The sequence below is a fragment of the Centruroides sculpturatus genome, unplaced genomic scaffold (genome assembly GCF_000671375.1).
Source record: "Centruroides sculpturatus isolate CEXI.00-Female unplaced genomic scaffold, Cexi_2.0 scaffold2102, whole genome shotgun sequence".
In the NCBI taxonomy this organism is placed as follows: Eukaryota; Metazoa; Arthropoda; class Arachnida; order Scorpiones; family Buthidae; genus Centruroides; species Centruroides sculpturatus.
Window position 1 is genome coordinate 34,243 of NW_019386204.1, and position 24,698 is coordinate 58,940.

The 24,698-nt window shown below is 31.2% G+C and overlaps 1 protein-coding gene and 1 pseudogene across 1 annotated transcript; one reads left to right on the forward strand and one right to left on the reverse strand.

Annotated features, from left to right (window-relative positions):
• The first annotated feature begins 1,381 nt into the window (after positions 1–1,381).
• On the forward strand, positions 1,382–8,979 carry LOC111614069 (protein argonaute-2-like). The gene is made up of 3 exons (XM_023355447.1): positions 1,382–1,683; positions 5,767–5,866; positions 5,953–8,979. The coding sequence occupies exons 2-3, from the start codon at positions 5,791–5,793 to the stop codon at positions 8,634–8,636; spliced, it is 2,760 nt and encodes a 919-aa protein (XP_023211215.1). The 5' UTR covers positions 1,382–1,683; positions 5,767–5,790; the 3' UTR covers positions 8,637–8,979.
• Positions 8,980–22,368: 13,389 nt separating this feature from the next.
• Positions 22,369–24,258, reverse strand: LOC111614071 (annotated as a pseudogene).
• Positions 24,259–24,698: the final 440 nt, after the last annotated feature.

Below are 24,698 nucleotides of genomic sequence, written 5' to 3' on the forward strand. Positions count from 1 at the left end.
TGTTCCTAGTATTACCACCTGTTCGGTTTTCACCCGGACAGTCCGGGAATTTAAACAAAGTTCTTGCAAATATGTTTACAAATTTACACTATTTTAACAGTGAACGAACTCACACTCATTGAAACTCACCCTCAACTCTGCCATGTTAGTCTGTTTACGCCGACTCATCGCAGAATGAAAAAGGTTCTGTGGCATTAAAATTAATTCAGCATGTTGAGACTCGATGGAATTCGTATTTCTTGATGATTGAGAGATTTGTACTACTAAAAAATTTTGTTACACTAACATTGCAAAAGTTTCCAGGGGCACCCGACATGCTCTCTGGTAGAGAATTAAGTGCTTTGAATGATGCGCTTAAAGTACTAAAACCTTTTTATAAAGTAACTAATGAAATTTCAGCAGAAACTCACACTACCATCAGTAAAATTATCCCATTTTTAGGGTTAATGTTTAATACACTTTGCAAGGTTTCTACAGAAACAAATGTGGGAAAGAAGTTGCTGGAAAAATGTTTTAGTAATCTTGATTTCCGTTTTAAATCCACTGAGACGAAGTTAGTATATAGTGTTTCCACATTACTAGACCCAAGGTTCAAAAAGCTAGATTTTAAAAGTCCAGCATGTTGTGCAAATGCAATTAAATGTGTAAATGCAGAACTTTGTAAATTTCCCTCTGCTGAGGCTCAAATAAGTTTCCACAATAATGCAGAAAATAAACTTGAAGATGATGACCTTTGGTCATCCAGAAAAATTGATATTAAGATAGAAATGTTAACACAAATGCAACTTTAAATTCAAATTTTAATACTTTTTTAGATGACCCTATTGTGCCTCACAATAGTAATGCTTTGGATGTGTGGAAATCCATGAAATTTTTTAACTATAATTTATGTGAACTTGCCATGAAGTGGCTTTGCATTCCTGCCACTTCAGTTCCAGCAGAAAGATTATTTTCCAAAGCTGGAAATACTATCAACAAAAAGCGGAGTTCTTTAAAGCCAAAGAATGTACATAAACTTCTAGTTTTAAATTCATTATCAATTGAAGAACTGTATGCATTGGAACTGTAATTGAACTATACAAGTTGAAAATAAAATTAAGTTTTGTTTTTTTTAAACTGTTTGAGTTTATCTTGATTGAACATCGATGTTCCAATGGGCATCGATCAAACATCGATGTGAAATCCGACATCGAAATTTAGCATCGATGCTTAAGCAAACATCGATGTTTGACATCGATGTTAAAATTATAGACATCGCACAGCACTAGTTACGAGTCTCGCAGCAATACCAAAACCGAAACCCGAATTACGTATAACACGTCACGTGACCTCTTATCTGAGCTAATAAATACAGTACTAACCTAAGAAACACGTAATATCAACCAACAGCTTGACACGCATCCTTGGCCCTCGTAATTGTGGTAAACGGCAATTATTGAAGTTATTTATTTTCACGCTTGAATACGAGATTGTCACGTGAGGATTATTCAACGTTCTGTAACCATTGGCGGGAAGATTAAGCAGTGACGTCATTTCGTCCGCCAAAGTTGATGGTACTGGCGTTGCATGTTGATTTCAACTTTCTCGTCGAAGTTTGTTTCAGTTTTGAGTGTGGAGGTGACGTTTATTTAAGTAATTATATCGTGAGGAATAGTAATAGGACCTTTATCTGCAGAAGAAAAGGTATGACTTAGTTAACGATAAATATAAGTTCTATTATAATGTCAAATAATGATTAAATTATATAATTTTGTAAATGTTATTCGACGTATCAAACTTCAAATTTTTGTATGTTTTATGTACTATCGTGGAAGTCATTTTGGGTTGTCAATTAACAGCCGTGTGGGCGGTGGTGGGGGGTGGTTTTTAAGCTACCGTAATTTTTTTATGAACAAATACCTATGTTGCGGTTGCACAGAAAATATAGCCTATGCTTTTAGTCTGTCGTTTGTAATATTGAGATGTATTAATGTCCAACAAATGCTTTTTTTAAATAGAATTCCAAAATTATTTAAGCTAAGAAAACCTAAATTAACACACATACAGTATGTAAATTTATCTTATAAATTTACATACTGTATGTGTGCTAATTTATTTTATAAATTTACCTATCACAAAACTTAGAGAAGCATTGCTCTAACACACTTTACATCTATTTTTGGGCTGAAATGTGAAAAAATTAGACCTATAAATTCCCACTGCCTTTCCGTCCTTCCTTAATCTCAAGAATGGTGTTAAATAGATGAAAGTCAAAACAAGATGTGGCAGGAGGCCCCAATTAACTATATATATATATAGGTCTAGATAGGAAATCATGTGAATTCAATTCAGAAATTTTCCTGGAATGAAGTTACATAGATGACCAGCATGACTCTGTTGTTATCAAGAAAAGTATGATATACAGGGGCAAGACATTATTAATTTGAGATGAACATATATTTTAAATTAAACAAGTAAAATGGCAAAACCATATTTGGGACAAGACTACGTCTCGGAAACTCACTACTAAGCGGAATCACTTTGATGCTCAAGGCAGATCTTGTTCTCATTCTCCAATCTTCTTTGGTATCACTGCTTTTGGGCACAATCGTTCAAATTTTGCCAGCCATGACCACGAGGTCGTCCACAATGCATTTTCGATGAAATTAACCTATCCAATTTTGAAATTTCTCTCCGTTACCGGGTTAAACTTTTTTGTCGATGTGTAACGAAAATTTCCCGTTTTTGAAAAAAATAGTCGTGGCTATTGTATCGTCCAAAATTATTTTTTTATTTTGCACAAACAATATATAGTTTAACCAAGTGTTTCTCAACCTCTAACGAATCGTCACCCCCCTTCAATAAAACCGTTACGTATTAGTGCCCCCTTCACTTCATAATTCCAATGCCGAGGGCCAAGGCTAACGCCAAATTTGTACTGCATTGAATACACTATTGACTAGTGTAATGTTATTTATTTAATTATTGTATGATATAATGAATAAAATATCTAATTATTCTTAATATAATGTTTTACTATATCGCCCAGAAAATTGTTTTTCGCCCCCAAAATATAAATTGTTACTAATCGCCCCCTAAACATGGAAAAACACCCACATGGGGGCGATATCGCCCCCATTGAGAAACACTGATTTAACCCGATTATAACGTCATCGGATGTAACGACAAACCTAATATAATGTCAAATTTTTATTGGTCCCAAGATTTTACTACACTAGATAATGTTAAAAAACCTACTTGTAACGACACCCTGTTTTAATGTCATATTTGAAGCACTCCCAAATTTACAAAATTAGACTACAAATTTTATTTACCATAGAAGAAACTACATGTTCAGTCCTAAGGTCAGAGTTCACTTCTTAGAATGACTGTGGGTGGTACTCTCTCCCACCTCACTTTGGTGAGGTAAGGTGCCTGTTTTACCTGTTTGTAGAAGAAGGTTGCCATTTCGTATTTTATTTTGACTCTGTTCTTGGTCCCCTGACTACCTACAAGTCTGGATTTTTTTATGCACAAATGATTTGGACACCTAATACTCTGTGCCAATTATCAACTCTCGACACGTACTCCATACCTGTAAGCTGGTAACATAAACTGGCAGTTTGATTTTATAAACATGTCATAGTCTTGTCAATAAATTAAGAATGATTAAAAATTGTAGCCAGGCANATCAACAGTGTTATAGGGGAGTCGACTTGTATGTTTTTTTAAAAATATAGATATCAAGTCTTTTTATGAGAGCGTTGGATTGTTCTTTCAGGATTTTCAAATTTTTACAACAATTTTTAATATAAGTTATATATTTGTAAACTTAGATAACAAATTTATAATTATTTTATTCGTTCTGTTTTTTGTAGTGTTAATGTGGAAAAATTGATTGACATTGTCAAATCTTACCTTGGTGGGTTTTGTTGTAGTATATTACAGAAAATGTAATTAAATGTAATGTTTATTAAACTGTGGTCCACAAACTCTTCGTAGTCCAAAAGTAGGTGAACTATGTGTTAGGAAATATGATGTCTCTGCTCTATTACATGATGCATTCAAAGTTCAGCCCTAGAGAATGAAGTCTTCCATGAGAAGAAGTTTTCAGAAAAGATGTTGGAGATATTGCATGACTGAAGCAAGTGATATTTTTAGGAAGTATTGTGATCAAGTGATGGGAAAGCATTTGACACATTTTGTGTCTGCCATCTAACATGATGTTCCATGACAAATACAAGCTTATTTTTTTTATGTTACATGTAGAATGATTATACTGTGTCTTAGATGAAAGATACTATTATTTTAAACAGATACTTATAAAAACTGGCTTGTTTGTAATAATAATGGCTTAGATTTACAAGTTTCTCTTTATCCTTAATATCTTAGTTTCTGCAAAAAATAACATCCTACAATAAATTTGTTTTTTTATTTCAAAACTTCAAAATTTGCTTATAAATGGACATAACGTCAGGGTAATAACAAAATACTGACTATTTTGAATTAAAATATTATAGTTGTCATTTATTTTATGTAATATGTTACTAATCCAGAAAGTTCCAGCATAAAGTTTTTACCAGGGCTGTGGAATCATGTAAAAATCTATTGACTCCAAATTTGCCTTATCTGACTCCAACCAGGAGTGGACTTGTTACCAAAATAGGCCTGGGAATTCTGATGTCATCATGTGACCTCAGAATAAAAGCTTCAATAAATAGAGTTCTAATAAAGATAAAATGTAGAAACTATTTTATTCCAAAGGTAAAAGACTCTTCTAAGTAATGATAGGCAATTTATAAATATGTATTCAATAATTTTTACTTTCCCGGCTGTTATGTATAACAGAAGGAAAGTGTAGCAATCAGTCAAAAAATGACCCCCCCAAATTTTTAGTTTTGGACTTGGGACACCTTGAAATGTCGATGTCATTGGCATTGCTCTATAGTTGATTAGAATTACTAAACTCTCTCACCTCGGTAAGATGGTGACTACCAAAAGATTATTGTACCTCAAGGAGCAACGTTTTCAAGCAGTTCTTGCAGTTTTAGATCATTATTGCAGAGAAGGACAGGAATTTTTGGATTAAATTCTGATTGGAGATGAGATATGTGTTCATCACTTCTCATCATAACCAAAACAAATTTCATATGAGTGGAACCATTCCCTTTTGTTTGTTCTCCAATTTAAATGAAACTTGATCATGTAGCCCTAAACACACAGTACCTTGTCCAAATAATAGGATCCACTTCTCAAGCATTTTTCCAAAAAAACAGCATCTGAAAATTGAGCGTTTAGTTTGTGTTTGGAAGTTTCATGTGTCTTAGAGTCCATTGAAATATTTAAAGCCAGCCTTAATTCCAATTGCATAAACTCTAAGGACGAGATACAACTATCTAAAGCATGGAGAGCAAGGGACAAAACATCATTATAGCCTGGATGATCAGTGCATGTCTCTTATTGGTCTTTTCAAATTCAAATACTACACAACTGTTGTATTTGGTTCATTCCAATAGAAACAAACTATTCAACCTAAATCTGGAATTATGTGGATTCAAAAATATTTGTTTCATCTTCCATGTTTTACTGGATGCTGAAGAGATTCTGTGATTAGATGTTATTACATTTCCAATAATAGAGAAGTACTTCTCATTTTATAAACAAGTAAATTCTAACAAAAAAAAAAAGTTTCATAATTAAATTCAATTGTGAAACTGTTTTCATTTATAATTTTATTATTAATTTATTTCATTATTTAATATTAATTTAAAATGTTTTTTATTCCAGGTATTTCAAGTGAAATTGAACAGAATGTCAAAAAAGTTTGGAGTTTCTCATAACTGTAATTCATTGCACAAATTGTGTGTCAATTCTAGAACAAAAAATGGTAAGGTTTTTTTTTTATTCCATTTTGAATATTAATTTATTTTTTATGATTTTTTTCTAAACATTCAAAAAAAATTTTTGTTGTAGAAAGTTCAAACAGTAATACAGACCAAACTTCCATCTCACGAAATGTACATTCCAGGACTTCTGGCAAAGATTCTGTCAATACTCCAAAGGAATCTTGCAATGCAACAACTTCTTTCACAGACATTCCCTGTCAAGCTTTCGGAACTAGTGGAATCAACAAAAGTATCTTTCCTAGACGACCAGACTTTGGTAAAGAGGGTCGACCCATACAAGTGAAAGTGAACTACTTTCCACTAAGTCTTCCAAGTGGTAATGTTTATCATTATGATGTGAAAATTACTATTTTAAACGATAAAAACAAAGAAACAATGAAAGCACCTAACAAACAAACCTGTCGTAAAATAATCAATAAATTATCAGAAAATTCTAAGGATTTTTCTGCTTGTATTCCTGCTTATGACGGAAAAGCAAATATCATAACAAGAAGCCAATTATTTTCTGACACAAAAGACTTTACAGTTGTGCTCGATAAAGATGGCCAGTATAATTCTAAACAATTTAAAGTTGTTATAACACCAACAAAAGAAGAACATGTCATAAATTTGGATACTTTGCATAGATTTTTTAAAGGCGAACCTGTAAAAGTTCCATTTAGAACAGTTATGGCATTAGACATCATAATGAAAACAGGATTAAATTTAAAATTAATGCCAGTTGGAAGATCATTATTCTACCAGCCAAGTCCAGATGACCTACATCCACTGGGAGGAGGGAGAGAGATATGGTTTGGTTACTACCAGAGTGTAAGACCTACTGCATGGAAGATGATGGTTAACATTGACAAAGCTGTTTGTGTCTTTCATGAAAGACAGAAAGTTTTAGATTTTATTAGCCAAACATTAAAGAAGAATATTGCAAACACATTTGACCAGTATACTATCAAGTCTGTGGAAAAAGAATTGAAAGGTTTGAAAGTAAGGGTTACTCATCAAAATATTCCAAGAAAATATAATGTGATTGGACTGACAAAAAAACCCTTATCAACATTAGTGTTTGAAATGAACAGAAATGACCAAACTTATGATATGAAGGTAGTAGATTATTTTAGGGAGCAGTATGGATTAGAATTAAAGTATAAATATCTTCCTGCACTTAATGTGGGATCCAAAGAGAAAGCAAAATATTTACCTCTAGAAGTTTGTGAAATTGTGGAAGGGCAACCATGTAAAAAGCAACTTGATGAACAACAGACCAGAAACATGATATTCCAAACATGCCAGCCTCCAGCTCAAAGATTCAAAGAAATAGAACAGGCAGCAGAAAATACCATTAAATATAACAAAAAATTTATGCAGGAATTTGATTTAAAAATGAGTACAACATGTGTTGATTTACCAGCTCGAGTCTTGGATCCTCCCCAAGTGATGTACAAAAACAATGAAACCAAAACTCCCAAAGATGGTGTTTGGGACATGAAGAATGTGCAATTTTACACCAGCATAAAAATACAAAATTGGATCTTGTTGAGTACCATTTACCGCAACTCTTGTAATGAGAAAGACTTACAAAATTTTAAAAAAATGTTGTGCAAAATAGGAGTAAGTATGGGCATAGAAATAGAAGATCCAAAGATCACAGATATTGTCTCAGTTGGCACTATTGTCGATAAGTTAAGAAAGTATGCAAAAGTCTGGAAATTAGATTTAGCAATTATTGTTTTGCCTAATAAGAACTCAACTATATATTCTGACATCAAAAATGTTGCAGAAACAGAAATAGGATTAAAGACTCAGTGTGTTAAAGAAAATACTATGAAAAAATGCAGAGATACAACAATTTATAATATTTTACAAAAAATAAATGCAAAAATGGGTGGCATAAATTGTGGACTCAGTTTATACAAAAAACCTAAAATATTCCAAAAACCAGTAATTATTTTTGGTGCCGATGTCACACATCCATCACCCGGAGATAAGACTTCTTACTCTATAGCTGCGGTAGTGGGAAGTCTTGATTCTCATCCTTCTCGTTATGCTGCAGCAGTGAGAATTCAGCAGCCCACCAAAGACAAAAGACATATAGAGATAATAGTACAACTGAAAGAAATGGTAAAAGAAATATTAAAACAGTTTTACAAAAACACAAAACAAAAACCCATCAAGATCATCTTTTATCGTGATGGAGTGAGTGAGGGTGAATTTAGTCAAGTCCAAAACAAAGAAATATCACAGATAAGACAGTCATGTATGGAATTGGAAGAAGATTATCAGCCAGGAATAACTTACATTGTGGTAGGAAAAAGACACCACACAAGAATGATGCCGAAGAATTACAATGACAGAGTTGGAAAAGCGGGTAACGTTCCTCCCGGCACCATCATAGATAATGGCATAACCCATCCAACTGATTTTGACTTTTTCTTGTGCAGTCATTATGGCATTCAAGGCACTAGTCGTCCTGCTCACTACACAGTACTCTGGGATGACAATGACTTCTCTTCAGACGAATTGCAGAAACTGTCATATTACCTGTGCCACATCTATGTTCGATGCACTCGCAGCATCTCCATACCCAGCCCCGTTCAGTATGCACATCTAGCGGCTGCTCGTGCCAAACAGCACCTGATCAGCAAGATGGATGTCAACAGTTCAGACAGTTCCAATGGTGATGCAACAGACTCTAATATAGATTTGGAGTTGCTTAAGGTGGTAAAAACTTTTATAAATTCCATGTATTTTGTGTAGAAAAACTATAGTTCAGGGGTCGCCAAACTATTTTGATCGTCAAGCCCCTATTTTGATTGTCGCCAAACTATTTTGATCGTCGTTTCGAAATCTCACATCAACCCCCACCAAAAACTTTGTGTTACAAGCAAAAAAAGCTGTTAGTATTTTAATATATATCTTTTAATCTTACATTTTTTACATTTATTGTACATATTTTAATAATAATTTTTGTAACTGACAATCAATAAGACGGATAAGCTTGATAATCATTAGTAATATTCGGTTCAAAATTTGTAAGTTTTAGTCTTTTAATCAATCCCCCAATAATGTTATATTGACCCCTGGGGTTGATATAGACCACTTTGGCTATATCAACCCCAGGGGTCAATGACCCCTGGGGTTGATATAGCAGGGGTCAATGACCCTGCTATAGTTCATTTATTTACAGATGTACAAAAAATATCTTTCTGTTGCTGATTAGTAATGAATTTCTGTGCATCAGTTAGTTAATTTGAATACATTTTTTTAAAAGTTTTCTGTTATGCTGTTGTCATATTTTATTATTTATATTCAAAGAGGTATTCTGTTATAATGCATTATTTATTCTTAAAATAAAATTACAACTTTTTGAATAATAATTTGTTAGTCTTAAAATCTTGATTTATTGTAACACATGCCTCGAAGTGAATCACTTCTGACTGAAATTACTTCGAATTCAAATTCCTTTTTCCTAATATTTTCTTCAAAAATTTCACTCGATTTTCTAAATAAAAATTTAGAAGCCTCTGCAAAATATATTTTCTAAATAAATTCCTTAAAAATATCCTAAATTCTTGCAAAATAATGTCAATTCATTAATAATTAATACAATTAATTTACAAGAACATACAAAAGTTTATGAAAGCATTGAGTTATATTGTAAACTGATTATAGATTATTTTTTAATTTTAGTTTTTTTTTAAAGATATTTTAATATTCAATATGACTTAAGTTGAATGTATAGAATAATAAAAACATCTTACACAACAAGTACCCTCGTATATATATATTATTTAAGCACTGCCCCACTGTTTTCCCTATAACACGAAATCGAAAGGGAGAAAAATGATATATTTAACTGATAGAAATGGATAAGAAAGCAAGTTAGAAATGATCTTTTTAAATAAAACTGTTCGTGTTAGAACGATAAAATTTAAATATACTTCAATATCCAGTTTATTAGCAACATTTATGTAAAACCAGTTAAAAGGCCCGATGCAGGGACTAAATAGCTTGCATAGCAACGATAAATAATTACAAATGGTTTACCTAAAGTGCAGAGAGTTCGGCAGAACACTGTTGAAAGTGAACTGCCCATAACTATGGTCATGCACTATGACGTACTGTACATCGCTATATCCAATTCTTTTTTGAATAACAGCAAGCAGCATGCCGAAACCGTCAAGCACACTGGCGTCTAATTACCGAAAGATTCCGTAGCCGTAGTTCTGTTTTTTACCACGGGATGTCTCTACTTCGTGACGTCAAGAAGCTGGACAAACATAATTCTGACTGTGGTGTAAGAAATAATTTATTACGAACAAAATTTGCTACTGTTCGTTTGTTGAACGTAAAATTTGTCTTTTGTCTAATGTTTATTCTTTATACAGTATTATAGCTTTAAAGGATGATTATTGTTCATTATTTTTATCAAAATATTTAAAATTATATAGTATATTATAAAAGTTATTCTACAGAATATGTAGACTTTCGTTCTTAAATTCTTTTAATTTCAAGATTTTCCTGCTGAATTTTCAATCTCACTCGAATTTTTTTTTTTTTTTTTTTTTTTTTGTAATATTTAATAAAATTATTTATTGCTTTCTAGAAATAATTTAAACGTTTTATATTAGAAAATTTGCAATACAGTATTTTATTTTACAATTAACATGTATCTTTGAAATGTTCCACAAAACCAAACGCAATTTTCTCCATAGGCATCCTTATTTAATTTTCACGAGATTTTAAATAACCTAACCTTGGCGAATACCAAGAGTAAAGTGTATCTTGTGTAATTTGGGTAAAGTCTTTTGAATTGGTAGTTTAAATCCATCAACAAATTATCGCCAGTAAAATATTAGTGAACTTTTTGTAGCCTGATTTGACAGATCTGCAATGATTTATTTGAACGTTAGCTAAGAAAAAATGCTATTCATAAGAAAGATGTTTTCTTTATGAAAAAGATTTATTGAAAATTATACATTTGCAACATTTTCATATACACAATCTGTTATTGAATGTTTTCCTTTTGTAAGTACATTTCTGATTTGAGCGTAGTCGTGATCCCATGTGCCGAAGCCGCACGAGTAGAATTTATAAATTCCGTGAATTTTTAGACAGTACGACACAGTTATCTTTAGTTGGTTCTCAACTTATCTGTGGCTTCCCATTCGTAGAAATCTATCAAATACAGTACATAATATTTTTATTTACAACCCTGAATGAGCTGTTAATATTCATGAAAACAATTATTTTAAGATATATTAATTAAATACAGCATTTTCAAAATTTCGGAACAGAATTTACTTACCCTTCATAGTTTTGAATTCCAGCTTCTCAATTTCACAGGCAAATCCAGGTACAGTACTTTCTCCAATGTTCACGTAATCGAAAAAAAGTAGAAAATCCTTCAGAACATGAAGTCTCACGACAGAATATAGACCAGGGGTGGCAAGCAAGAGTTCAGTGGGAGCCGAAATGTAGGTTTTGCAAATTGCATGGGAGTCGCAGTTCTGTACTTTTTTATTCTGTACCGCGATTTTATTATATAATATAAATATAATATAAAACAAATATTGAATTTTTTTAATCTTTGTTGTTATTTTCGCCCGGGCAACGTCGAGCTCATCTGCTAGTAAATAACTAAAATTATATGTAGCGTCATCTGTAATGAGATCTTGTTTTAAAATGTTTGCTATTTTATAATAATTAAAAATATATTAAACTCAATTTTGAGGGTAGAGATGAATCTTCATTAAGTCTGACCCATGCGAGATATGACAATGATCATCCTTTATCTCTCCATTCCCTTGAACTTTCACAACCAAAATTTAATAGCATCAATACCCCTTATATGCAAGCTACCATGCCAAATTTCGTTTCTTTATCTTCATCTCATCTTGAGACATTAAGCAAAATAGACGCCAACACATACAGCCACGAAATATTTTTTGTCTTTTTTTTTTTTTTTTACTTTTTTGGGTTCAGGAAATCTCAAAACATGGAGATTCGCAAAAACTCTGACGATCAAATTTGACACGATTCCAATACTGTATTTTCCCTTGTTATGTATAAATAACAGCCGGGAAAGTAAAAGAATGACATCTATAATTCTTTGGAATAGTAATTTTAGACGTCTCGTTTCTTTGTTTATATTAATTTCATTTGTTCCGTCAACAGTCGAACATATTTTGTAGCCACGAAAACAAATCTACATGTGACTTTTTGAGATTTTGTTTTTCTTCGTTTTTCTCTTCTGCTAGTGTCCTTTTTTTTGACACCCAGAAGGATACTTTGTTGGCATGGACATTATGGGCTCTAATAACATTAAATATTTTTATTCCATGAATTAACAAAAAGTTAAATATACCTTTACAATATTACAAAATTTAGCAATACAATGAATGTGTTTATTTTGTTCGTTTGTTTTTCTTCAATACTTCAGTTTCACCCTTATCTATCAACGGAACTGAAATTAACGTAGTTGAGAATCCCCAGAATTCTCCGATTCGTATTACGAAAACTAGAGAGCCTATAATGAGAGAGTGGCCGTACGAACAGTTGCCGCCATGTCCTATCCAAACTGTTCATTTAGTGGCAGCCACGTACAGTACTATACTTAGTTGGGAAAATGGAAATAATCTTGCACACTTATTTAAATGGAAATTCGGGAAGAGGAAAATAAATATCGTTTTCGAGTTTTAGAATTAATTGTTACTATTATTATTTGTTTATTTACCATACTATTTAATAATTTTTGGAATTTGTTTATGACGAACACGCGACGAGTGACAAGCCAATTACAGTCGGCTCCCGTATAACACTGTTGATTTTTCCGTTTTATATGAATTCCATGTTGTACGAGTCACTTAGATTTTACAAATACGTGAGCCGTTCACAGCCCGGCATATGTATTTTTCCTTTTTATATACAGTCGACCTTCCTATAACACTTTCTTTTTTATATAAATTCCATGTTGTGTTACAACATGGAATTCATATAAAAAAGAAAGTGTTATAGGGGGGTCGACTGTATTTTATTTTTTATATTCTGAATGTTAAATAATGGTAAAAATTAAAGTTGTTTTATGTTATGCTCTAAAAATAGATTAAATAAACGTGACAAAATGATACGAAACGTTTCGCCTAATCACCAGGTAAACTAATTATATACGTTATTATATAAGAACCAAAGAAATTAATTTTTATTTAATTCGTTACTTTTATATAATTTTGTATAGAAAAATATCCACGACATCCACGAACCCCGTGTCTACAGTAAATCAGTCATAAAATGTCTACAGTATATAGTTATATCATTACAGTAATTATTAAAAAACAAATTATATTTTAATAATTATATAATTATTTAAAAAATGGAAATTAACATAATTTCATATTTTTAGATAATATGCACATTACTGCATTTTTAATCCAAAGAACATTTTTTAACAGAACTTTACATTTATTTTCTTTTTTCTTTTTTAAACCAAAAAGTTTAAGTCTAAATGTTATAAAACGATTCATTATTTTTATTTTAATGTTGTGGCATTCTTTAAAATGAATTTTCTGAATTTCAAAATCGGAATTTATAATATCAATTAAGAAATCCTTACAGTTTAGTTTCTTCTTTAAAAGAACATTCTCCAAGGATCTGAATTTTGTATACAGGATGTTTATAAATGAATGGTGCGGTTTTAAAAATTAATAATATATCTATTTATTACCTTACTAGCAAACCCCGCCACGCGTTGTTGTGGCTCAAAATGTATCTATTATAAATGTATAACATTTCCCCCGTGGGGGGAAATTTTTCGAAAAATCCCTTCTTAGTGTACATTCTCTTGACGTACCCTATTAAAACGCAATCAAAAACGCAAAAACCCGCATCTAAAATAATATAATAGAAGCCAAGTTCTTCACGGTAAGCCTTAATTCTGTCTCTCTCCCCCGCGGGGAATATCGAAAAATCCCTTCTTAGTGTACATTCTGTTGACGTACCCTATTAAAACGCAATCAAAAACGCAAAAAACCGCATCTAAAATGGTATAAATAGAAGCAGAGTTCTTTACGGTAAGCTTTAATCCTAACCATCTCCCTTCAGTGGGGGGAATTTCGACACGTATATTATATAAAAACACGTGCGTATTCGAATGCAGCATTGTGTCAAAATTTCAAAGGAATCGGTAGGAACAAACGAACATTACATTTTTATTTACATAGATAAATAGATGATGATCTGCTTTAGTTCATTTTTCACAGAAAAGCTCAATGCCTCACAGAAAAGCAAACTTAGGGCGTCGTACTCGTAGCGCCATCTGTTGGACATAAAAGCCTTAACCTAGAATATATATTTTAATTTATATGAATGTTTAACGGAATAATATACAGCCTATGTCCACCCTGAGGTTCCATTCTAAATATTGGTGAAAAAGAATTTTTGAAATCGGATGAGTAGTTTCGGAGATTACCTGCTGCAAACAAACTTACATACATACAAACATTACCTCTTTATAATATTAGTATAGATATGGGCAAACCTTACAGCATAAGCAGCGGCAACTGTCCAAGTTTTTTACGCATTAATTTAATCACAATCCTCCAATATGTGCACCCATGGTCACACGATACACATCTACACGGTAATCAAATTCTTCCCAAACGCGGTGTAGTATATCCTCCGTGATGGTCTGCAGTGCATGCTTTATCCGATCACACAGTTCCTCAAGGGACACGGGCATTGACGGTACCTAAATTCGGTCTTTAACAAACCCCACGAAAAGAAATCGCAGGGTGTTAAATCTGGCGAACGGGTTGGCCAGGGGAAAGGTTGTTATCTGCTGTTACACCATGTCCAATCCAGCGTCGGTGAAGAACACGATTAAGAAGCTCGCGTACATGAACTTGGACAGTTGCCGCTGCTTATGCTGTAAGGTTTGCCCATACAAGGTAATAAATTTTTAAAACCGCACCATTTATTTATAAACACCCTGTATATATAAGAACAATTGACATCTGCTTTTATGCTTTTAGTAGCATAAAGTAGGCAACTTTTTTGTAACTACTCAGACATACTAATTTTGTATCTACACCAATCCATCTTTGGAGCATACAGATTCACAACATTCATTACATATTTTCTCAGTCTCTCTTATATTTGATAATACGTTTATTTCTGTATTAGATAGAGATGTATCTACATTCACTGCATCCCATTCTTCTATTTTAATGTTTTTAATAATTTGCTCGTCCTTCTTTCAATTTTCTAGTTCCTTCAACTCTAGTTTTTCCCATTGATAATCAGGAAATGTATTCGAAAATCAGATTAAGTGTATCATTTCAGATAGTAAGACAGCACATTTTGATCTAAACAATATATGCTATTACTTGTTTAATTGCATGGAACTTATCAAATAATTATGCAATTCCAAACCATAACATAACTAATATATAAGTAAAAACTTGCTTGTAAGTAGAGTCTCCTATCAGTAATATATGTATATAAGATATTACTAAGAAATAGATTGATATGATATCATATAATATATACCTGTATAAATTATAATATATTTATCAATATACAATTATGATCACGTACTTACAACTTTTCTTCAAATAACGTTACATTGAACTTTGACCTTAGATGCCATTAGAAAATAATGTAAAAAATATTTTTTTGGAAGAAGGGAATATATTGTATGCATATTAAAAAGCTTATAATATTTTTTAATATTAAGTTGAAAGTCGTTTTAATTTGCAAATAAAAAAAATTAAGTGAAAAATTGAAAAAATTCAATTAAACTCGCGACTTTAATTAAANTTTTTATTCACTAGTCATTTCAATGTCAACTTCTACTTTATATATTTTATATTCTAAGTTACAATACAAATCTACTGTAATTTACAATAATTTTTATTAAAATAAAGTAGATTTGTATAATTAAGGACTTTCATATCAGATAATTTATAGGCTTATCACATAATATAAATATTAAAATATATCAATACAGTAGAGCGTCGTTTATTCGAAAGTCGGTTATCCGAAAGAATTCCAGTCGGCAAATTTAAATTTTCGCTAGTGCTGTGGCGCTGTAATCTTTGGCTATATCTTGGGCTACTCCAATATACTTTTTGTGGGTGTGTGTGTGTTTTAGATGGTAGCACTGGCACTTTTGTGTGTGTTTTTCTGAGGACTGTGTGTGGTGCTGAATCGAACGTTTTTGATACTAGATCAACTTCTAAAGTATATATTTTTTTGGTTTTTATATTTTTCAATATATTTATTTTGTTTGTACAAAATATAAAAATAATTTTTAACGATACAATTGCCACGATTATTTTAAAAAGTTTACGTTAGGCTTAACATCGACGAAAATTCAACGCGAAGCGACATGCAACGGAGAAAAATTTCAACATGGTATAGGTTAATATATTTTTTCGTACGTAACCGGTTATCCGAAAAGATAAGTTATCCGAATAACCCCAGTCCCCAATTGATTCGGATAAACGACGCTCTACTGTACTTATATTAATTTATGTATACTGATTTTTTATTTAAATTTTAAGCAATTTGGACTGTTTTATGAATTAATATATAAAATAAAAATTTTACATGCATAAATGATTGTTTGTACTTTGCTTACCTCACATAAATAGCTGCTGTCGGTTGCTTTCCAGTTTTCTCTTTTGTTTCTCAAAGTTTTCCTCGCTAACACGTTGTTTGGAAGAATAATGGTGGCTTAAAGTCGCGTGATCACAAACTACCAATAGAAAAGCGTTACAAGGCCACTCTCACATTACGGGTTCTCTAACGAAAACTAAGCGCTTGCACCATTTAGTGGAATTCTTAAGAATTACTTTTTACAGTAAAGTGGTGAGGTAGAGGTATACAGTGATAATCACGTTATTTTAAATACTGTATAATAATCAAATATAAAAATAAGCTAAAATATACATTTTTCAAATTCAATACATTTGAAAAATTAAGTAAATAAAATATATAATAAAGTTTAAATAACAGCGTGTAGCTCATGATCGTTTCGTGGCACCTTCAATCGTTAGGACCTCGGGTGCATTGCACCAACCGCATCCTCAGGTCCTGGCTGCCTATAGAAATCACACGACTTATCAAAAACCAACTTTTAACGTAAATTATTGCTTTCAGTAGGATTTCAAGCAAAAACATTTATGTAAGAGATTTTTTAATGTTAAATTTCGTCGTATAGCTAAAATTTTCATTTTTGACGATTTTTTACAATGCCACAAAAAATAAGCTTTTCTTACTTGTTAGCCAGAAAATTAGTTATTGTAAAAATAAAAAAAAAGCGTATTTGAAAAACATCCTAGAAAAGGATATTTTCATTATGATATACAGTAGTTTGGCTGAACAACAACAAATCAAAAAGTTAAGATTTTCAATAAGATGTAGCTTAACATCCGCGTAATATAGAAATTTCTGGTTAGAAAATCAAATAGAGCACAAAAAAATCCAGCAACGAGTTACATAACTTTCCCGGTTGTTATGAGATTTTATTCAATTAAAAAGTAACTCTGTATCATTAATCATAATTAAATTGTGTGTGGCCCCATCTATTATGAGATTTTATCTTAAAAATCTTTTTTATATTAATACAAAATGACAAAACGCTTAATTTTGAGGGTAGAGATGAGTTTTATATATAAAAAAAAGTTGTAAATATTAATAACGAGTAAAATCATAATTAAGTCAGAATGATTCCTCTCGAGATATAATAAGTGATTCCCTTCTATTCTCCATCCTCTTTATCTTTAACCACCAAAATTTAATAGCATCAATGCCAATTACATACAAGCTACCATGCCAGATTTTGTTTCTTAATCATTACACTATCCTGAGATATTAAACTAAATAGACACTAATACACACAGACAATTTTTGAATTCAAGGGTGCTTCAAAACGCGGAGATTTGCAAAAACTCAGAGGGTCAAATTTGAGACGATTTCAATACTTCCCATTGTTATGTATATATAACAGTCCGGAAAGTAAAAGTACTCCTTGGAGAGCCCTGGCTAGAATGCCGGATAAATATAACGAATGCTATATCCGAAAATACAACAAAATTCACATAAAAATTCGTTATTTTTGACTTTAGACCAACATTTCTCAATAGCAATTTCAGATTTGCATATATAGTATACAAGGTATATATCCATATATATTATGTTACAGTATGTCGCCGGTCAGTTTTTTGTCATAATCGTTTTCCGCTTAAAACTTTTCATCGATTAGCTAAATATAAATTGAAAGTGAGATTGAGGTTTTCCCAGAAGTGAGTGATACACGGATAAAACTTAGGCTATGTACAGTACACACTAGGCGTTTTGCGTTGCGTTAATCGCGCGTTAGCAGCGTACACACCGCGCATTAGCTCGGCGTTAGACGACCGTTTAGTGGAGCATACGCACTGGCTCAGTTTGGAAATGGACGTGAAAGTAATTGCTTGTGTGCCCCTCCTTCATCGTCGCTATAAAAGACGATGGCCAAGGCAAAGAGAATTTTGGGTGCACCGAATATTACGAGATAGACTGACACATGGAATGTTTGCGACGTTGTATCCAAAACTAAGACAAAATAAACCTAAGTTTTTTAATTCTTTTAAAATATCTATAAAATCATTTGACAATGGTTGGTCTGTTTTAGATTTCATCAATAAATAGATCAGTATCGAAATGATCGTTCTCCATTTCGGCCAACGTACGTCCACTCTACCCGAAAACGCGCAATCGAATGTACAGTAACATGGCAGCACATATATCTCAAAGCGCTCGGCTGACGCCCGCAAAATGCGCGATCGAATGTACAGTAACATGGCAGCACATATATCTCAAAGCGCTCGGCTGACGCCCGCAAAACGCGCGTTTTAAGAAAAATCTATAAACGCGCGTTTGACGCGCGCTTAGCCAAAAGCGCGCGTTTGAGTGTGTATGCCTATGCAGAACTCTTGGTTTTTTAAAACGCGCGTTTAAAAACGCATAGTGTGTACACAGCCTTACTGTATGAAATGCAGCAACACCGCATAAACCTAACCGAATGTTTTCTTTATCGTTTTCATGTTATCATGTTCATATTCTCTTTTCCAACGTCAATTTCAAAAGAAAAACAAACTTTCTTCCCCTCACAATATGGCGATTTGTTCTACAGTGAAGCCACTTTAAGTGCGCCTTTAATAGCAACAAAGCGCTGCCGCTCCATTTAGATATTATAGCTCCATGGTTCCAAGTGCAATGGGAATATAATGTCACACGTTCCAATGTTTGCTAAAATGTAAGCCAACGCAGCAGGCTATGATGATGTATTGGAACACGCGGTGTATTGCGTGACTTTATTGATTCTAAGGTGTAGAAAGGACATGGTGTAAAGATGCTCCATTTTAAAGTTTTGTCTTTACATAAAACATAAGACTTTATATAAAATTTATTTTATTTAAATTTAATAATTAAAATACAATTACATAAATATTATAAATTTCATAATATTAAATAATATTTAACCCTACATATAAAAAGTAGAAATCGTTTAAAAAACAGACGAATATATATAAATGCATATATATATATATATTATATATATAATTTTTTTCAGAAGCGATAACAGCGCCGTTTAACGCCTACTTTTCATATCAAAACAACCTCACATTTGAGTAACAAAACTTTACCACAAAATCGGTGTATTTTTACGCAAAGAATTAATTTACTTTAAAAAGATATAACGTTTAAATAATTATTTATATTTATTATACTTTAATATTACTTTATAAATTTAACTATAAATTTCAGTATTAAGTAGCTTAAAGGCGCATTTATTTATTAGGCGCACTACATAACCATAAATATAGTAAGTTAAATGAAGAGACCTATGCGTTAAAAACTAAAGATGGGTGCAGTCGAAGAAGGAATCCAAGTTCTGTGTTTATAAACGAAGAAAAGACTAAAGGAGTGCGAATTAAAAAGTTCCTTATGAAAAAATATAAGAAATGTAGTTTTATTTGGTTACATTTTGGATGTTTAGATTGATGGATGCATCGAATTCAGGTCAGAAATAATTCTTAAACTTAAGACGTTTATGTTAGGCCTAGTGAAACAAGTTTTTTTTATTTTTGATTTTTTTTTTCCCCTCAGTGAAAAATTTCTCATTTGAGAAAAAAATCTCTTCTCGTTTTTTAACTAAAAATTTAACCCTGGCAAACGTTTAATATACGATTACACATTTATACAATTATATATATTTAAATTGTCACCATACAGAATAGACGTTTTTAAATAGGTAGATTTTAGTTTATTATGTAGATTACCAATTACGTTTATTTTAATTACTAATAATGCATTTTTATCTTATGTTGATTGCAAATAATCTTTTGATGGTGGAGAAAAGTAAACAGTAAGAAATTGGGAGAAAAGTAATTGTATGAACTTGAAATTTTGTTAGACTACATATTGTGTGTGTGTATGTGTCGGACAGGAATTTAAGAATTAAAAAAAAGGAAATAACAGATTTTAATTCTAGATTAGCTTTTCAAAAATGACTCTTTAATGCTTTTTTTTTTAAATATTTTCCATACTTGAAATCGATCTAGCTTAAAATAACTTGATTTTTCAAATTATGCTGAAGAATATTTTAGTATTCTTAAGCATAATTTAGCATTTATTCTTTAGTATTTTCTTCTTTATTTATTTGGAAATAGTTAAAATAAAAAGTTAATCTAACTTCACTGTATTTGAATAGTATTGTAGTTTACTTAAAAGATCAATTTTATTAAAATCTATAAAATATTTAAATACAGAGTAAATTCCAGTTACGAAACAGGTTAGATTTAAAATGTGAATTAAATTATTTGACTATTTTTAAATACTTATTTTGATATTGTGTGTATGAAAATAAATATTTTAAACTAATAGTTAAATAAATATAAATAAGCATTATAAAATTATTCGATTTATTTTTTTTTTATTTTTGAATTCACATTAATATTTCTATATAACTATATTTTGTTTAAAATCATATATACACATAAAAAGATTTTATTTTTCAATTATTTATATAATATGTAATAATTTATAATAATTAAGAATACTGTAGTCTAGATTAGAATATGAATGAAATTAGTGCAATGCTTCACGAGGTTTCTTTCTAAAACAGTTGTAAGAGTGTATATATATAATCATTATTAAAAATAAATTGGATTAGAAATATTATTTTTATAAACAATAATACAATTAAAATTATTAAAATATACTTCTATGTTTTAGTAATCAATTTGTATTTTGATGTTCATTATTCACTGATGATTAAAGAATTTCAGCTTATCTATGAATTTTTTTATCTGGGTATTTTCAGGATGATTTAACATATTAGAAATTACATTTCCTCTGTGCTCTTTGACCAAAAGTTAAACTAAAAAAAATTTTACATCAGAAAAATGAATCACACCAATTGGTGTAAAGTTAACTTATTGTTACATTTTATGATTATATATCATTTTATTCATAGTTTACAATTTTATTTATTAAAATTTGCTTATCTATAACAAATTTTCAAAGTAATAGAATTTAATACATTTTCTGTAATTAATATTTTTTGTATTTAAGTGCAATTTAAGAATTGATAACCAAATAATAGATTGATTTTTAATAACTGACTGTAAATGTTATTATATGAACCATTAAAAGCCATTAATAGCAAACCTTTTTGTTATTTTTTCTGTCCAAGTGATTCTGATTAGCAACTAATTTTTGGATATTAAAAACTTTACATTTTACATGGTACTAAATACCACTTAACTGTATCATTTCAGGTTTATAATTTTTGTATTATTTATGAGAAACCTTTCAAAGTTAATGAAATGCTTCAGATTATGTACTCTGAGACAAATGGTATTAAAATTTTTTTTATTAAACTAGTTATTTACCAGTACAGATTTTTATCAAAAGGCAGGTATAAATATCGGTTATATTTACTAAAATACAAAGTTCACAAAATACAATTAATCTTAATTAAAAGTGGTTTTCCCTCCCTCTAATCAGATTACTGAGCACTTCAATAATTTAGAATTCTTGATCTCATTTATAGTAATCAGTGTAGAGTCATATCTTTTCTTTTTTATTCCTTTGGAGACAATGATACTTAGCTTTTTCCTCTGGCATTAGATGTCCTTAGTTTATTACCCACCAGTGGCCAAGTGGATCAATTATATAATGAAGCATAGAAGAAGTCAAGTTTCTGGATCCTCAAAATAATATTTTACATCTCTACTTAAAAAATTATAATTTTTTTCTTTAATAAAATCATTCTTTATATATACTTCTTATTTATACTTAGTATTACATTTGCATTTTATTTTTAATCTGGCCCGCTGTCATACTTGAGACAAAAAATTGGCACTTAAGGAGTTTGAGTTTGACACCCCTGGTCTAGAGGGAATGCCTCCTAGGTCTTTTATGGGAAAGTGGCCACTATTTAGGGAAGATGTTCATCTGTAAGTCTTGAACGGTATTTAGATTTATTAATCTTCATTGTTGAAAACAACTGTTCACACACATATGAACTTCCAAACATGCATAAAATGCGGGCAGCATGGTTCCTTAAGTTGGGATAACTATTTTGATTTTTGAAGTACTTTGTATAAAATGCCAAAATGTCAACTTCATAGAACTTGCTATTTAAAGCAGTAGCACACTGCAAATCTATTAGTTCTATTTGCAAGTAAATTGGTGCTTTACCAACATCGAACATAAATAGATCTTTAAAAAGAGGAAAGTTGTAGGTATTGAGTTTGCGAAAATCTGCAAACCGACTATCAAATTCAGCAATAAGATCAAGCAAACGATAAGAAAAATCTGCTAATTTATCTGCATTGTGCATGCCGATTTCACGAATGCTCTGGAAATAGTCAAGTTTTTGTTCTCGCAGCTGCGATTCCCACAACTTTAATTTTATTTTGAAAGCTTGAACACTTGAGTACAGTTGCACAACGATTACATTTTTTCCTTGAAGTTTAACATTGAAATTATTCAAGTATTTCGTCATATCTACTAAGAACGCAAAGTCAAGCCACCATTCATCACTGTGTTCCATCGGTTTGCCCTTTTGAGCCATAAATGTAACAACGTGTTTACGCAACTCGAAAAATCATTTAAGCATTGATCCATGACTAAGCCACCATACTTCTGAAAAGTAGGGAATATCTCAACATTTTTCATCAAGATTGTTTAAAAATTGTGTGTATTGGTGATGATTTAGTCGTTTTAATAAAATTAACTGTTTTAATTATGGGATTCATTTCATGATCCATTTTCAGCACTTTAGAGGCCAAGACTTCTTGATGTACAATATTACAATACAGTGAATTCCAACAAATTTGGGTTGTTCACCTTTAATTTCATTTAAAATTTTGTTCTGTATTTTTGTGACAACACCAGTATTTTTACCGACCATGGATGGTAACCTATCCATGCAGAATTACTCCACTCCAAGTCATAATTTGGTACTAATTGCTCAATTGCTGAGTAAATATCTTGAGCTGTGGTAGTACTCTTCAATGGTATGCACTGCAACAACTCTTCTGTGATGTTAATCTCTTCATTAATTTCACGAATAAATACAGCAAGCTGCGATGTATCTCTGATATCTGTACTTTCATCGGCTGCTAAGAAATACCAGATAAATTCTTTAATTTTATGTTTAAGTTGAAAGTACAAATCTTCTGCCAATTCATTTACTCTGGAAGCAATTGTATTTCTAGTCAGGGGTATTTTTTGAATGACTTGTTTCTGTGATGGGAATGAAATGTCAGCCACGTCTAGCATACATTCTTTTAAAAATTTGCCGTCACTAAAAGCTTTTGATTTTTTTTGTAATCTTTAGTGTGATCGAATAACTAGCTTTCAATGCATTCTCACTGTTGTTTTTGATTTTTTAAAAAATGATTACTGCCCCATAAGTTTAGTTTTCAAAGATGCCAGTTTTTCTTGCTTAATTTCGTTGGTAAATAACTAAAACTTGTCTTTATGATTCGTTTCATAGTGTTTTTTCACATTAAATTCTTTACAAATGGCAATAATCTTATTGCAAATCAAACAAAGTGATTTACCATTCCATTCAATAAAAAAATACCAAATTTCCCACTTTGGCTGGAAAAATCAGCACTCACTATCAACTTTTCTTTTTACTGGCATTATTTATTGAAAATTTTTTACCGTTGCAGTTTATTTGACCGAACTCACTCACCAATAAGAAAACATAACAAAGTCTCTAATTATGGAAGTGTCTTGAATACTGAACAATGTTGCCAGATGATTTTAGCTTTTGTGGACAAAACTTTTCTAAAAAGTAGCCCAAAAGTATCCAAATCAAAAAATTCATTTTTAATAACCTAAGATTTGACATCAAAATAAAAAAACAACATTCGTACTTTTCCAGCAAAAATAAATAATCTTGTTTAGACAGACTTTGAAGTTCAAAAGAGGAAATAGAGAAAACAATGTAAACACAAAATTAAACACAAAAATAAATCAAATAAAATTAATATCTCTAAGTAATATGAATAAATAAATAATAATAATAATTGAGTTTAACAATTTCATTTATTAAGTATTTGTTTAAATACAAAATATCACATTTTCTTTAGTACTGTATCAACATAACAAAAAATAAACAAATAGCATTATTGAATTAATGTCGGGGGCTGCAACTAATTGCCTCGAGGGCCAGTCGTGGCTCGCGGGCCGTATCTTTGACATCCCTGCTCTAGACAGATTGCCCGTGTGTCGTGTTACTGTATTAATCAA

Coding starts and splice junctions, on each gene's coding strand:
- LOC111614069 (XM_023355447.1), top strand. CDS start 5,791: ATGTCAAAAAAGTTTGGAGTTTCTCATAACTGTAATTCATTGCACAAA. Junction 5,867..5,952: donor CAATTCTAGAACAAAAAATG/GTAAGGTTTTTT, acceptor TTTTTGTTGTAG/AAAGTTCAAACAGTAATACA.